The sequence below is a fragment of the Narcine bancroftii genome, chromosome 3 (genome assembly GCF_036971445.1).
Source record: "Narcine bancroftii isolate sNarBan1 chromosome 3, sNarBan1.hap1, whole genome shotgun sequence".
Taxonomy (NCBI): domain Eukaryota; kingdom Metazoa; phylum Chordata; class Chondrichthyes; order Torpediniformes; family Narcinidae; genus Narcine; species Narcine bancroftii.
Window position 1 is genome coordinate 245,372,880 of NC_091471.1, and position 16,234 is coordinate 245,389,113.

Here is a 16,234-nt window from a genome sequence, read left to right on the forward strand (position 1 = left end):
TAACTAACTACGGGGATATTTTTATTAGAAATAATTAATTTCTGCTGAAACACAACAAAAGTTTTGTAGACAGCCATTTTGGTGTCACCCCCTCTGATAGTGACACCCGGTGCAGTCCACACACCCCGAGTGATGCCATAGGAATCAGGTATCAGGGCCAGGATCTCGAGGAGGTGCTGAGGGCAAGAAGGGCTCCTGAAGGCCCCCGGGTGCAGAAAATTCCCAGGAAATCTGATCTGGAGTTCGGTGAATGGATCAAACAGGAGACCGTGTGGCGGCAATGGGAACGCAAAGATGTTAGGGCTTGGCCGCAGAGGAAATTGTGTACAGAGATGAGGAGGAGAAGCAGAGGAGATGACCCCACGGGACAAGGACCACGACAACGGATCAGCGAGAGGCCCAGCAGCGAGGCGGCTGGAGACCGGCTCATGGGGACCAGGTGTCAGAACTGGGATTCGAGAGGGGGCTGAGGGCAAGAGGGGGTCCGGAAGGGTCTTGGGCGCTGAAGGCTTCCTGACTGTAATGGAGGTTTGGATCTAGAGCTCGGGTAACCGACGGTTTAAATAGGAGTCTGTGCGGCTGCAGAGGCTGCGGGAGTGCTGGAGGCGAATCCACGGACACTCAGTGACTCTGAAGGAGCCCTCTTTTGCTTCTCTTTCTCTGATATTGTTAGAGGTGCTGGGAAATACTCAAATTTTTGATTGCCTTGCAGCAGGAAAAATAAAATTTCATGTACAGTATATTACATTTTTCCTATTATTACATGACAATGACCTTGCATCTTAGGACCTATTCGACTGCAGCAAGCAAGAATTAGGGGCCTACTGTATGTAGATATGACTATATACTCATTGTGTGCAGTTCTGGTCTCCAAATTTTAAGAAGGATATCAATAAGGTAGAGAGGGTGCAAAGGTGGTTTACAAAAATGTTGCCTGGATTGCAGTTTCTTGAATATGGAGAAAGATTGAGTAGATTGGAGCGTAGAAGGTGCAGAGGGGATTTGATGGAGGTCTTTAAAATTATGAAGGGAATAGATAGAGTAGATGTGAATAGGTTCTTTCCCCTGAGGGTAGGGGAGATTGGAACAAGAGGTCATAAGTTAAGGGTTAGGGGGACAAAGGTTTAGGGGTAATATAAGAGGAAGTTTTTTCACTCAGAGAGTGGTGGCTGAGTGGAATGACCTTCCGGAAGGGGTAGTTGCGGCAGGGGCAATTCTGTCATTTGAGAGGAGGTTGGATGAGTACATGGATGTGAGGGGGTTGGAGGGTTATGGACAAGGGAGTGGGTAGGTGGATCTAGTGGAGTTTCACGTAAATCGGTGCGGACTAGAAGGGCCGATATGGCCTATTCTGTACTGTAAATTGTTATCTGGTTAGATGGTTATTAACAAAAGCAAGCACATGATTTATGTTTGGTATTAAGGCAACCAGAATGGTTCCTGCATGCACTGGTGAGATAGAACATAAAACTTTACAGAACGGAACAGGCTCTTCGCCCCACGACGTGCTATGTAAACCTACTCCACAAAGTTAAACCTTCCCCACCTCACAGCCATAACCCTCTATTTTAATTGCATCCACATACCTGCCTAAGAGTCTTTCAAATGGCCTGATGGTACCAGCCTCTGCTGCTACCCCTAGCAATGCAGTCCAGGCACTCACAATTCTGTTCCAGTACCTTAACCATCATGCTTTCTTCCCCCTTGGAGGTCACAAGAGTAACTCTTAGCTGATGCAGCCACCGGCTACAATCATAGCACACATTATTAAAATCCTTCTTTTGAGAGGTCTACCACATCTCCAAACATAAGAGCAGGTGTAGGCCATTTGGCCCTTCAATTCTGTTCCACCATTCAGCATGTCTAATATTGACCACAATAATATCCACCTCCTGCATTAAAAAAATCTACCTCCTTCTTGAATATAGCAAATGGTGGCTCCTGCTATTTCCTGTGGTCTTGGGGTGACGGCGTTCCTCCTGATTTCGTTATCAACGGCATTATCTGAGTTTGTTGTTCCTGATTCTGGATTCAACAACTGCGTCTGGCCTAACAGGTTTTGGGTGGATTTTATAGGTTCTGTGAGATGGCCCTCTCAGTTTTCTCGACCGAAAGTGAACACAGTCTGAATTGACCCCATTCGTAACATCAGCCATGCTGAGATTCCGTCAGGTAAAGATCTCAATCCCTCATCTTACCTCCAATTAGAATGAAGCACAAACACAACCTCACTTTTTCTTATTTTCTTCCACTGTTTATTTATTTTTGAAATATATTTTATAGCAATATTTGAACGAATGTATTTCGTGACATGTTCATGATAATAAATTCTGATTCTGACAAGAATAACTTCATTCAATTCAGATAATCGAACACCTTCCATGTTGCATTTTCAGTCTGACATCCCCCCCGTCATCTGTCCTCCGTGCCTTGTATTTGGCGACCTCTTGCAGCATGGTGTGCAAAGTAGATCAGAGTAGGATTTGTGGTTAATCTCACCCAACAAATGTAGCGGAAATTCCCAAGGGTTGAATCCTGTTCTCGAGCTACTAGAACCCCACCATGGGTAAGTCACTTGTAATTGGAACTGAATGCTAACTGTCCTTGCAAGTAACTGCTCACTATGCTTTGTTCGGAGTTTGAGGAGATTTGGTATGTCACCAAACTCTCTTGCCTTTTTCTACGTGGAGAGCATTCGGGCTGGCCGCATCACTGTCTGGTATGGAGATGCCAATGTACAGGACAGGTAAAGGCTACAGCGAGTTTCAAACTCAGCCAGCCCCATCAAGGGCATCAGTCTTCACTCCATTAAGGAGATCTCAGGAAAGCAGCCTCTAGCATCAAGAACCTTCACTATCCTTTTCTCAGTTGTTACCGTCAGGAGCTTGAAAACGACATCAAACGTTACAAAACCAGCATCTTCCCCTCCACTATTGGATTTCTGAATGGACTGTCTTTTTAGAGATACAGCACGACCATTTCGGTCCACAAGTCCGTGCCACCCAATTTACATCCCACTAACCTGCCACCCCTGGTACATTTTTTGAATGGTGGCAGGAAACCGGAGCCCTGGGAGAAAACCCATGCAGGCACAGGGAGAACGTACAAACTCCTCACAGACAGTGCGGGGTTCGAACCCAGGTCCCGACCCGATCACTGGTGCTGTAAAGGTGTTGCGCTAATTGTAATTTGTAAAATGAACAATACCGCTGCCGCAAAACAAATTTCATGACACATGTTCATGACAATAAATCTGATTCTGATTCTGTTTTATAATTGCCTGGTTTCTAAAACACCAAGATGATAAATAAGGTCCTCACTGCAATACCCAGGAGGTCATTCACTGTCAAAGGAACTGGAAGGGCCAGATACATCTACAACACATGAAAGATATCTCAATAGATTCCAGGATAGGAAAGGTTTACAGAGATATTAACAAATACAGAAAAATCATTCGAGATCAGGTCGGCAACTAAACCATCTGGACAAATCGGGTTGAAGGGCCTGTTTAAACAGTGCTATGCTCTGTGACTCCAAGGACACATCAAATGACCATTCCAAACAACCAAAATTACAATGTCCCACTTAAAACCTTTCCTATAATTCAAACACTCTACTCATTTCAATTAATAATCTAGGCACTGTGGTGCGCTGTTAGACAGAATCAGACACACACAAGGTAAAGACTGTACAACAGGCTTTAATCCACAAAGTCTTCCACAGAGCCAGGCTGGCTGTGGCTGCAGCAACTCAGTGTGAGGCCTCGGGAGGCCTCCGGAGGGTGATTGACAGCTGGCCAGGTGTTGTCCGGTCCCCTTACACTCCTGCAGGTACAGAGGTTGCCCCCTGCAGTAGGCCGGTGGTGTACCACCACAGGCACCACCTCCTCTTCCAAGCAAAAACTGAACTAGGCCGATAAGTTTGAAAATAAACTCGATGCCCGCAATAGGCCAAACGAACTGCTCGACTCCAGATTTTAGTCTGGAATGTAGAAAGCTTACCTTAGCAAAGTCTTGGACATCAAAGAGATCAAAAGCTTCGAACAGTTCGTTCTTCTTCATGTTGAACTTTTCACAGCAAGCGTTTAAAAAGGTCCGAATGTTCTTGAGGCAGAGGAACTGTAAAGCAAGAAGAATCACAGACAGAAGCAAAATGAGTAAATCAGAAAGATAAATCTGGAAGATTACATGCTTGAATGGAACAAATTCTCCCTAATTGCAGATTTAAGACAGAGATGAGGCGGAACTGCTTCTCCCAGAGAGATTTCAGATTTATTGTCAGTGTACATAAATGACATCACATACAACCCTGAGATTCTTTCTCCTGCGGGTGGGGCAGAATTACCATTTGTTGGTAGAGCAAAACAAAACTATACTCAACAAACACATGTAAATAAATAAAGAAATGTAAACAAACTGACAGTGCAATACAGAGAGAGAAAAAATCAATGAAGTGCAAAAGAATTGAGCTTTGTTGTTGAGGAATCCGATATTGTCACCTAATTCTGCATTTAGAATGTAACATACATGAGATTCGGCAGCCAGAGAGTCGCCACTTTGTTCAGCGCCCCTCACAGAAACCGACAGCACCTGGTGTTCCTAGGCGATCTCGCCTCCGAGCACTGACCAGTCCCGAGCCTGCTTGGCTTCTGAGATCAGACAATCTCAGGTGTTTTCAGGCTATTAGGCAGCTGTATGTGAACCCAGCGGTGTGAGTCTTCTGGCACCTGTATTTTCCTGATGGTAGCAGCAAGAGCAGAGCAGTGAATCTGCGCAATTCTATGCCCAATGAAGCAGCAGAGACCGCCTCATTGAATATATGTATTATCAAGAACAAGATTCCAAGAGCAAATTTCTCTATTGTGTCCTATAACACAAGATGTAATAATGCCAAAAATTCATTAACTTTTGCCTGCCATAAAGAGGTGTCACCTGCATTGACCAGGGAAAGAGAAGTAAAAGAGGGTCCTTTCAGAGACACTGAGCAACTGTGGATTCACCTCCTGCAGCCTAAAGCATCTGACTGGGGTGACCTAATAAGCAAGGATAAGGAGACACTTTAAGAGACTCATCCCAACGGCGAGCGCCATCAACTTGCTCTTCATCCTGGGTGACACCGCCGCACTTTCACACAACAGATACAAGCAAAGCACAACCAGGGCCCTCCGCTGGCTGAATATTTACTCCCACCTTCACCAAAGGTTTGTATGTTACTTCAGAGAACATTTACTTTAACATTTTTAAACTTACTTATTTTTTACCTGTTATTTTATTCTTATTTATTTTAATTTTTAAAATTTAGTTTTTTTTGCCTGTTGCTTGAGGCTGTCAGTCGCTTGAGTTCCAGATACCAAGGGTTTTAGTGTAATTGATTATTTATGTGATCATTATGTCGTGTGCATCTTGTGCATCATGGTCTGAAGAGACGCTGTTTCGTTGGGTTGTACAATCAGATGATATAAACTTGAACATGAACTACTTGCCTCTTGCTAAACTTTTCTCCTGTTAAATCCATTCTTACTGATCCAATTACTCCCAAGTGCATTTACCACTCATTTTCCCAACACCCAGGGTCCACAGTCGAAAGAACACAAGACGGATACAGACGCTCCTCTACATACAATGATGCGACTTTCAAAGTTACGATGGTATGATAGTGAGATGAATTTTGAATTTCGGTCTGTCCCCGTGCTTGCGATATGCGGCACAATACACTCTCGCGATGCTGGGCATTGGCAGTGAGCCACAGCATCCACTCAACCATGCATGCAGTAGTGACCACGCGAACGAGTGCAAATAACCGCAAGTGTAAACAACCGATATCATGTTGAAAGCGTTCTGCAGGCCCAGTTAACTGTGTATGTTAATAGTGAGTACCCGAACAACTTAACGCTTGTTATCAATCGACAGCATTGTCACTAAAACCAAGTGCTGTATTCTTTTTAACGACACCATTCTTTGTTGGAACTTAACCCCATCGTAAATAGAGGCACATCTGCACAGAGTGGGCTTTCATCTCCTGGAGGTTTTGAATCTTGATCTCGGACAAATATCATAGCATCAAGCATATTCTAGGTGAGGTGCATTGATTTATGAACTCAAAGTTAACACAAAGCAAGATCAGTACAGCAATGATCTCGCTGAACGAAACACCAATTTTGTGCGGTCGTGCCCTGCTTCTGTTTACATGCTGGAGAAACTCAGCACGTCATCTATAGGACGTAAAGGGTGACTGACATTTCTGGCCTGAGCCCAGGCCTGGATTAACCATTAGGCAAAAGAAGCACGTGCTTAGGAAAGAGGTCAGCACAGTTTTTTTTCCAGTGCCGGATTTACTGTAGTGCAGCTGAACTAGGGCCCAACAAAAAGGAGGCCCCACAGTAAATGGAAAAAAAACATATATATACATCTACAACTAGAATATTAATAATAGAATATTACTATTTTATAGTATTGAAGAGATTTATATATTTTAAACTTGGGAATGCAACAAAATTAGAAACTGGCACCTGGACCAAACTCAATGAATAAAAAAGTGTTGAAAATTTGCATTTTTTTTCCTATCGCCCTAGTTATAAGTAAATAATTTGCTTATATTTCTTATGGCTATTTAGTGTTAAATAAATAAAATTTTAAAAACAGGTAATATTTATAGAGTTGTGAGTCTGTCCTGGAAGAAAACAGAATTTTTAATCTATTATTTCATAAAAAGATACACTAGCTGGGAGGACAACTTGGGAAAAATGGCAGGTATTTTTGGACATTTTTCACAGGATTCAGGACAAATTTATTCCAAAATGGAGGAAAGGCTCTAGGAGATGCAAATGGCAGCCATGGCTAACTAATGAAATCAAGTGCAATATCAAATCCAAAGGGAGTAAGTATAAGATAGCAAAGCGGAGTGGGAAGTTAGAGGATTGGGAAACCTTCAAAGAGCATCAGAGGGTAACTAAGAAAGTCATAAGTGAAGGGAAAATGAAGTACGAGAGGAAATTAGCAAATAATATAATGGAGGATAGCAAAAGCTTTTTTAAGAGGAAGAAATTGGTTCGGTCTAAAATTGGTCCATTAAGAATGGAAAAGGGTGGAATTATTACCAGAAACAAGGAGATGGCTGAGGAATTTAACAAATACTTTGCAACTGTCTTCACCAAGGAGGATATAGGTTATGGTCAGTTAGGGGGTAGTGGTCATGCGGTATCAAGAGACTTGGGGAACTTTCCTGGGGAAGTAAGGGATCTAATGGATATCCAGATCCAGAAGCAGGAGGTTGTGAGTAAATTGTTGGGACTGAGGGCTGATAAATCCCCAGGGCCTGATGGGCTGCATCCCAGGGTGCTTAAAGAAGTTGCTATGGAAATTGTGGAGGCACTGGTCGACATTTTCCAAAGTTCCATAGATTCGGGGGAGGTCCCTGAGGATTGGAGAGTGGCTGATGTGGTGCCGATTTTTAAGAAGGGAGGGAGGGAGAAAACGGGAAATTATAGACCGGTCAGCCTGACGTCAGTGGTGGGGAAGATATTGGAATCTATCATAAAAGGAGTAATAGCAGAACACTTAGGCAGAAATAATAGTATAAGGGCTAGTCAGCATGGATTCCTTAAGGGTAAGTCATGCTTGACTAACCTTCTGGAATTTTTCGAGGATGTGACAAAGATGGTGGACTTGGGAGAGCCAGTGGATGTGGTGTATTTGGACTTCCAGAAAGCCTTTGATAAGGTACCAAACGGGAGACTAGTGGGCAACATCAGGGAACATGGTATTGGAGGTAAGGTGCTGACATGGATAGGAAATTGGTTAAGAAATAGGAAACAAAGGGTTGGAGTAAGCGGGTCTTTTTCAGGATGGCAGGATGTGACGAGTGGAGTGCCGCAGGGATCGGTATTGGGTCCTCAGTTGTTTGTAATTTATGTAAATGATTTGGATGAGGGGATTATTAATAACATGAGCAAATTTGCAGATGACACTAAACTGGGTGGCGGTGTGGGGTGTGAGGAGGATGTCAGGAAAATGCAGAGGGACTTGGACAGGTTGGGAGAGTGGGCTGCTGAATGGAAGATGACGTTCAATGTGAGGTTATCCATTTTGGGGGCAATAATAGGAAAGCTGAGTATTATTTAAATGGAGACAAGCTAGGGAGTGGGGAGGTGCAAATGGATCTGGGTGTACTTGTTCACCGGTCACTGAAGGCTAAATTGCAGGTTCAGAAAGCTGTGAAGAAGGCAAATGGCATGTTGGCTTTCATAAAGAGGGGATTGGAGTATAGGAACAAAGACGCCCTTCTTCAGTTGTACAGGGCCCTGGTGAGACCCCACCTGGAGTATTGCGTCCAGTTTTGGTCTCCAATTTTGAGGAAGGACGTACTAGCTATAGAGGGTGTGCAGCGCAGATTTACAAGGTTAGTTCCAGGGATGGCGGGGTTGACATATGCTGAAAGGCTAGAAAAACTGGACTTATATCCAATGGAGTTTAGAAGGATGAGGGGGGACATGATTGAGGTATACAAAATTATCAGGGGGATAGACAAGGTGAAGTCGGATTACTTGTTCCCAATGATGGGGGAGACAAGGACTAGAGGGCATAGTTTAAGAATACAGGGTAGGCCCCTTAGGACGGAGATGAGAAAACATTTTTTTACCCAGAGAAGTGTGAATCTGTGGAATGCTCTGCCACAGAGGGTGGTAGAGGCAGATTCGCTGATTATGTTAACATAACATAACATAACAATTACAGCACGGAAACAGGCCATTAGGCCCTTCTAGTCCGCACCGAACCAAACACTCCTCTCTAGTCCCACCTACCTGCACAATGACCATAACCCTCCACCTTCTTCTCATCCATATAGCTGTCCAGCTTTTTCTTAAATAATAAAATTGACTCTGCCGCCACTATTTCTCCCAGAAGCTCATTCCACACCGCTACCACTCTCTGAGTAAAGTAGTTCCCCCTCATGTTACCTCTAAACCTCTGCCCCTTAACTCTTAACTCATGTCCTCTTGTTTCAATCTCTCCTACTCTTAACGGAAATAGTCTATCCACATCCACTCTGTCTATCCCTTTCATAATCTTAAATACCTCTATCAAATCCCCTCTCAACCTTCTACGCTCCAAAGAATAAAGACCTAATCTGTCCAATCTCTCCCTGTACTCTAGATGCTTAAAGCCAAGTAACATTCTGGTAAATCTTCTCTGCACTCTCTCCACTCTGTTTATATCCTTCCTATAATTAGGCGACCAGAACTGCACACAGAACTCCAAATTAGGCCGCACCAACGCCTTATACAATCTCAACATCACTTCCCAACTCCTATATTCCATGCAATGATTGATAAAGGCCAGCATACTAAAAGCCTTCTTCACCACCCTATTCACGTGAGTTTCTACCTTCAGGGAATGATGTACCGTCACTCCTAAATCTTTCTGCTCTTCTGTATTCCTCAATGCTCTCCCATTTACCACGTATGTCCTATTCTGATTCTTCTTACCAAAATGAAGCACCTCACTCTTATCAGCATTAAATTCCATCTGCCATTTTTCAGCCCACTTTTCTAAGCAGCCCAAATCCCTCTGCAATCCTTGAAAACGTTCTTCATTATCCTCTATTCCACCTATCTTAGTATCGTTCAAAAGAGAGTTAGATAAGACTCTAGTGGGCAAAGGAGTTAAGGGTTATGGGGATAAGGCTGGAAAGGGGTACTGATAGTAGTGATCAGCCATGATCTGTAAAATGGTGGTGCTGGCTCAACGGGCCGAAGGGCCTTCTCCAGCTCCTATTGTCTATTGTCTATTGTATTTTGTCTATAATCAGCACTTACTGAGTCTTAAGCCGCTTTCAGGTGCTCGGACACAGATAATGCACCGGCAGAAGCGGCCGGGGGGAGTGCAGCTGGGATGTTCAGGTGGCTGCGGAGAAGACGCCTCTCTGTCACCTGGACGCGCCGGCTGAAGGAGAGCCGCGTCCCAGCGAATGCCGGATCCTGTGGACTGTGGCCGTCGTCCCACCACTGCTTTCAGGTGCAACAGGGAGGGGGGGGTGGGTTCTCCGAGCCGGGAGAATATACCTACAGGAGGAGGGTTAGGTAAGTGCTGCTCCTGGCCGGGTTCTCCGCTTTCAGGTGGCCACCCGACAACCACATTGGGGTAGAATAGGTGACTTTACAGTCGGGGTATTCTGGCCACCTGAAAGCGGCTCTAATGTCTTGTCAGTCAGACAATGGAAGGGTCGAGAGGGAATCATTGTTGGGTTGACTTTAAAATGCCCTTGCATGAGACCTTTCGTAAAGGTATTCCTGCCGAGTTTTTCCAGCACTTTTGTGTATTGCGTCAGCAGATGTTCCTGTTTAAACTGCTTCTGTTTCTGCTGTTCCTGTTACCTAATTTCCTTGTCAGGGACTGCGCTCATGTGGCAAGGTGATGTCCTGTGCCTGGCCACACAGCGGAAAAGTCAGAGCCCAGTAATTCAAGGAAACAAGTCTTCAATCTTCCAGTAATCTGATTTGCTTTGATTGTTGATCCATGCAACTGCACACAACAAAATATATTCAACAGACACCCACAATGATGGAGAAGTCTTACACAGTAAAAACCCCTGGTACCTTCCAGCACCCATGGGGATTGGTAGAAGCCAGATAAGTGGATTTTCCTGCATGATTTGCAAACTCGCGGCGAGGCACACCAATTTTAAACATCCGTATTTTTAATCTATTAACTTTCCACTTTTTTTTATTTGCCAGTTGCTTGGGGCTGCCGGTTTGTTGGAATTCCAGATAACAGAGGTTTTATTGTATCTTGTTCCAATCCAATATGCAGTTGTGTCAGGCAGCCATTCTCAAACTATTTTGCCTATGGCACCACCCTCCTCCCCCTCCCCCCTCCCCCCACCCCCAGGACTCTGCTCAAAGTTTATGGGCCCCCTTCCCTGTGAAACTCTGGCACAAAACTGCCCTACCTGGCGTGGTCTTATCCACAAGGGCCGTCAGGTTTACGACGCAAGACGCTCTGGTGAAAGCACAACATAGGCACGAGCTGTGCAAGTCCAGAGCCCCCAGCGCAACAACTGCTGCGGAATAAAGGTATTCATTATAAAAAGTGGTAGGAGCAGGTTTTCTGGAATGAAACCCCATCGTAAGTTGAAGAGCACCTGTAATCACGTTTGCGTATTTGGGCGGGACGGGCTCATGGGCCAGAAGGGTCTGTTACTGTGCTGTGTCTAATTCTGCTCACCTCATTATAGAAAGCTGTGGAGAGAGTGCGGAGGACATTGACCAGGATGTTGCCTGGATTGGAAAATAAGTCTTATGAATCAAGATTAGAAGTGCTGGGACTTCCCTCTTTGGAGAGGTGGCTTAATAGAGGACTACAAGATTCTGAGAGGCATAGATAGATAGACAGGCAGAAACATTTTTCCCCAGGGTGGGAGCAGCAAACACCAGAGACAAAGTGAAAGAGGAACATTTAAAGGTAAAGGTTCCATTATCATCTCGTGATACTACATTTAGAATGTAACATGCATGAAATTCGTTAACTTTTGTCTATCGCAAGGCAGACAGAGAGTCGCCACTTTGTTCAGCGCCCCTCACAAAAACCCACAGTACCTGGTGTTCCCAGGCGGTCTCCCCTCCAAGAACCAACCAGGCCTGAACCTGCTTAGCTGCCGAGATCAGGAGTATTCATTAGGGGTAGGCATCTTACACGGAGAGTCGAGGGAATGTCTTGCCAGGGATGATGGTGGAGGCGGAAACATCAGGGGCATTTAGGTCATGTGGATGAAAGAAAAATAGAGGGTTAAGAAGTAGGGAAGGTTTCGGTTTTTTTGGCAGGAATATTTAGTTCGCACGACATCGAGGGCTGAATGGACCGTACTGCGCTGTGGTGTTCTATGTTACGTTCTATTCTCGAGCATATGTGTGACTGCAGAATATATTTAACCATGCACTCTGCAGGAACAGGATGTGTTCAGAGTCTGAAAGCTATTAACATATTAGGGCTGCAGCGGGGACTTGATTTCAGAGGGAACTGGAAGCATCTAGAATTTTCTGACAAATGCTGAACCTATTGACAATGCCTGAAATAAAGGAAGTGCATTTGAAGTGTTCCGTTTTTGTGGCTAGCAGGCTTATATTAAAATTGCACTATTTACAAAAAGGGTAAAGAGCCGGATTATTTAACACAGCCATTCTCAGCAGTGGTGGGGGGGGGGGGGGGGAGGGGCCTGCGGGTCACTTCACTTCACGTCACAAAAATGTTTTTTTTAACGTCGTCGGTAGGAGAGAAGCAAAACTTGGCTGGTTCACAGGGAAGGGGGCCCATAAACTCTGAGCAGTCCTCGGGAGGTGGGGGGGAGGAGGGAGGGCCATAGCCAAGAAAGACTGGCTGATCGGAAGGCTTTTATTCAAATGGGCTGTGGCCCCCAGGGTCTGTAAGGCCGCTGATGATCATGGCTGCCTAACACTTCAAACCGAAACCTGGTGCACTGTTGGGACTAAGATCATTCATCTTATTAAACAGATTTTAGCTTTGAGACCTGCAGCACGGTAACAGGCCCTTTCGGCTCACAAGCCCATGCCCCCTAATTACACCCAATTGACCTACAACAACCCTCCTTTCCCGGTACGTTTTTGAATGGTGGGAGGAAGACGGAGGCCCCCAGGGGGGAAACCCATGCAGATACGGGGAGAGCATACAAACTCCGCACCAGATATGAGCCCCGGTCCCCAATCACTTTTGCCTCCGGCTCAGAAGTCATAGAGTCATTGGCAAATGCTGAAAAAGTGGCCATTCAGCTCCCTGTCCATATGCTGACCATCAAACAGCCATTTACTCCTGCTCCTACATTAATTCCATTTTATTCTCAGCACAGGATTAGTGACTCTCACGGAAGATACCTACTATGAGCTCTCCAAATGCTGATTATTAATAATTTAAATGCGGGTTCCCGTGGAGAGAGGAGGGGGCGGGGTACGCTGGGGGTAGAGTGAGTGCAAAGAGGAGGAGTGTCGTCTGTGTAGCCACACACTCACAGGGACGTCAGGCTCTTTGCCACTTTATTCCCAGGTGTTTTGGAGAACGAGGTCAGGAAGGAATGCTGAGATCAGGACCTATGGAAAGGTGAGACCTGCAGATTTCCATGAGCAAATCTTCGTCCTCATCAAACGGTCAACCGGACCCTGGCACAAAGTGGGTTCAGGGTCCAGATCATTTTTAAAATTTAGACATACAGCACTGTAGCTGCCCAATTTACACTCCAATCACCTAAACCCCTGGTACGTCTCAAACAGTGGGAGAAAACCAGAGACCCGGGGCAAACCCACGCAGACACGGGGAGAATGTACAAACTCCTTGCAGACAGCGCGGGGTTTGAACCAGGTCCGGTCACGATTGCTGGCGCTGTAAAGGCGCTGCTTTAACCGCTACTCCAAATCGTGTCACCATTGTGATGGGAAAAAGCATCCTGCAACTGTGGATGATTTTCCAAGAGACAGACTTCATGGAGAACTTGCATCCACCATGTTTGGCGAGTGGCACGGTTAGCGTGGGGGTGGGGTGGTGTGCAGCATGTAAAGTGGCCTTGCTGGATTACATGCAAAATGAACCTTCCCACTGTTATTCAGGACCCATGACAATAAACGTAAGCTGAAACTTGAACTAAGTCATCTTGAATGCCCCAATGAGCCTACATCTATCTGTGGGGTTCAATTTGTGGTCAAATTGAATTACAGTTTCAGATTTACAGGTTCAAATGACATGTTCAAATTAGCAGGTTCAAGTGAAAGCCTCTCACATTTGCAAGGCATACAGATGCTTTTAGAACGTGCAGCAGTTCCTTAATTCTTGCATAAAATGTGGTGTTTTTGTCTGTGCTCTCCTCTGACTGTTTCATTTTCACACAACTTCTGCAATCAGCCGGAGAGTGTACTGTTCTGCTATTCCTCCCCTTCCCCATTCTAAAGTGGCTCCTTGTTAAAGTTATCTGAACCCCTGCCCTATTAAGACGCAGATGTTGGTGAATGCAACTTGCTGATTTGCCCCGAAGAGCTCTCCGAGTCTTACCGGCCCCTTTAAATCCCACAGGGTATGTATGCCCCAAGAGCAGTATCAAACCCTATGGCTGGAGCATTGTTGCAGCCAGTACAGTCACTGTCTTACAGATCCAGAGAACCAGGTTCAACCATAACCGCGAGGGTGCTGATGATGGCGAGCAGGACTCTCTGATCATATTGGTGGGGGCTCAGATCCAGGGGTCGAAGAGCGAGATTCGGAGATTGGGCTCACCGCTGAAGTGAACAGGAGGCCGTGCTGCGACAGAGATTATGGGAGTGCATCAGAAGAGGTGACACTCAAGATTCAATTTATTGCATTGTGTCATATTCCACAAATTTGTCTGACAGATTTGCCACAGCAGAAATTTCCCAAAACCCCCCTAACAGTCAGAGACACTGAGTGCCCGTGGATTTGCCACAAACCCTCTGGCGGCCTCTGCAGACCCCAGATTCCAATCCAAACCATCGGCGACTTGAGCTCCAGATCCGAACCTCTAACACGGTTAGCAGCCCTTCAGCGCCCTCTCTCATCCCGGTTCCAACACCTGGTACCCGTTCAGCCAGTCTCCAGCAGTCCGCAGCCAGGTGTGAGACTGTTCTGGCATCTGCCTGTATTTTGTTCCTACTTTGATGGAGGGCTCAAGCTCAAAGCATTGTTTACGCATCTTTATATTTGCTCTGTAAAGGACACTGTTTGACCTGCTGAGTTTCTCCAGCGCTGTGTTTTTACTTCAATCACGGTGTCTGCAGAGTTTTTCTTTAATGTAATTTTATTCATGTCTCTGAAGGGCGCTGTTCCCACTAAGCTGTGCACATGCACACACACACTCGTTTTGCAACCAGCACCCAAAGGAAATTAATGTGTGCACAAAAGGTTAGTTCCCAAAAATAATGGAGCAATTAATAATTACACTTATTGACCATAACCTCTTTCTGCTAACTAGTTAGTTGGTTTCTCAAATACACATCACTATTTTGCATCACCTCACCTTTTCTGTCCCTCGGCAGCCCGGGCTGGAGACGTGTTTGGTGGACACTGTCCGTATCACAAAGTTCACGCAGGTCAGTTTCAAATTCTGCAGATAGCTTCCCGAGTTTTTGTTGGAAAAAAACTGTCGAACTCAAAAGAAGGGAAGGGCGTTCAGCGCAAAAGAACTGTAGGTTTGTTAAAGTTGAAAGGCTTCACAAAAGAGTGGAAGCTGCTGCACTGAAAGCTAACGAGGCCATGAACCTTCAGCTGGGAGAAATATTTATGCACGATCCGGAAACTGGAGCTATCTGTTTGTATCATCGCTGATGGGAGAGTTGCTGGAGAGAGGCTGTGCCAAAATGATCTTAAGTTTACATTTGCACAAGCATTCAGGACGCACAGACTTTTGTCACAGGAAACAACATAAGATGTCTGCGCACATTGACTACTTACAAATTAGAGGGAACATTGCTGAAGGGACTCTCTTTTGCTTCTCCTTCTCTTCATTATTATGGCCCTGAACTAATGGATTCTCTGTGTTCCATTACAGGGCAAACAAACCAAATGTGTATGTAATGGAATCTTGAACCTTAAATGACCATTCCTTATTCCTGAGAACATGCCCCATGGTTCTAGATCTTCCAGCCTGACAATGCTGTTTTATGGCACCCATATCTCCAAGTGCTTCAGTATCTAACTTGTTTCAGTAGCCCCAGAGGAAATAGAGCCACCAGCCAAAAATATATGTGGTCAAAGATCTCCCCACAATGCTCTGGTTGTTCATCTACAGAATCGATCCCCTTCAACAATACAGCATGAGAATCAGAATTCAGTTCAAGGTAGTGCGTAGTGACAGATTGGCCCCGTATTTTTTCTTAATAGGAGTTCTATTTTGTGTAAATCCGAGGAGGCCCCTTTGACTCGTCTCTTTTGGTCCTGTGCAAAGTTAGATCATTTTCAGCAAGGTGTTTTTTGAAACTTTGGCTAGATTCACAGCCAAACGTACTCACAACTATTTTGAGGGTCGTAGCTTTGGGATCAGGCTTCACCCCAAACATTGATGGCAAGGAAACCTAGATTACTCAAATGGAAAGATTGTAATCTGCTTTCTTCGATGGCTTTCCTCCATTGTATCATGCTTAGATTTGGAAAACAAATTAGATGTCGGACATTTGATACAACCTTTAACTTCGAGTGGAACTTGGCGACCATTTCTTCAATATTTT

The 16,234-nt window shown here is 45.1% G+C and overlaps 1 protein-coding gene across 4 annotated transcripts in view; it reads right to left on the reverse strand.

Moving 5' to 3' along the window:
- The window catches only part of LOC138758442 (proto-oncogene vav-like), a 111,246-nt gene that overhangs the window by 81,101 nt on the left and 13,911 nt on the right, over positions 1–16,234 (reverse strand). For all 4 annotated transcript variants that reach the window (XM_069927356.1, XM_069927355.1, XM_069927354.1 and 1 more), the window contains one exon: positions 4,002–4,118. In XM_069927356.1, the coding sequence (XP_069783457.1) occupies positions 4,002–4,118 (117 nt within the window). The remainder of the gene's footprint in view (positions 1–4,001; positions 4,119–16,234) is intronic.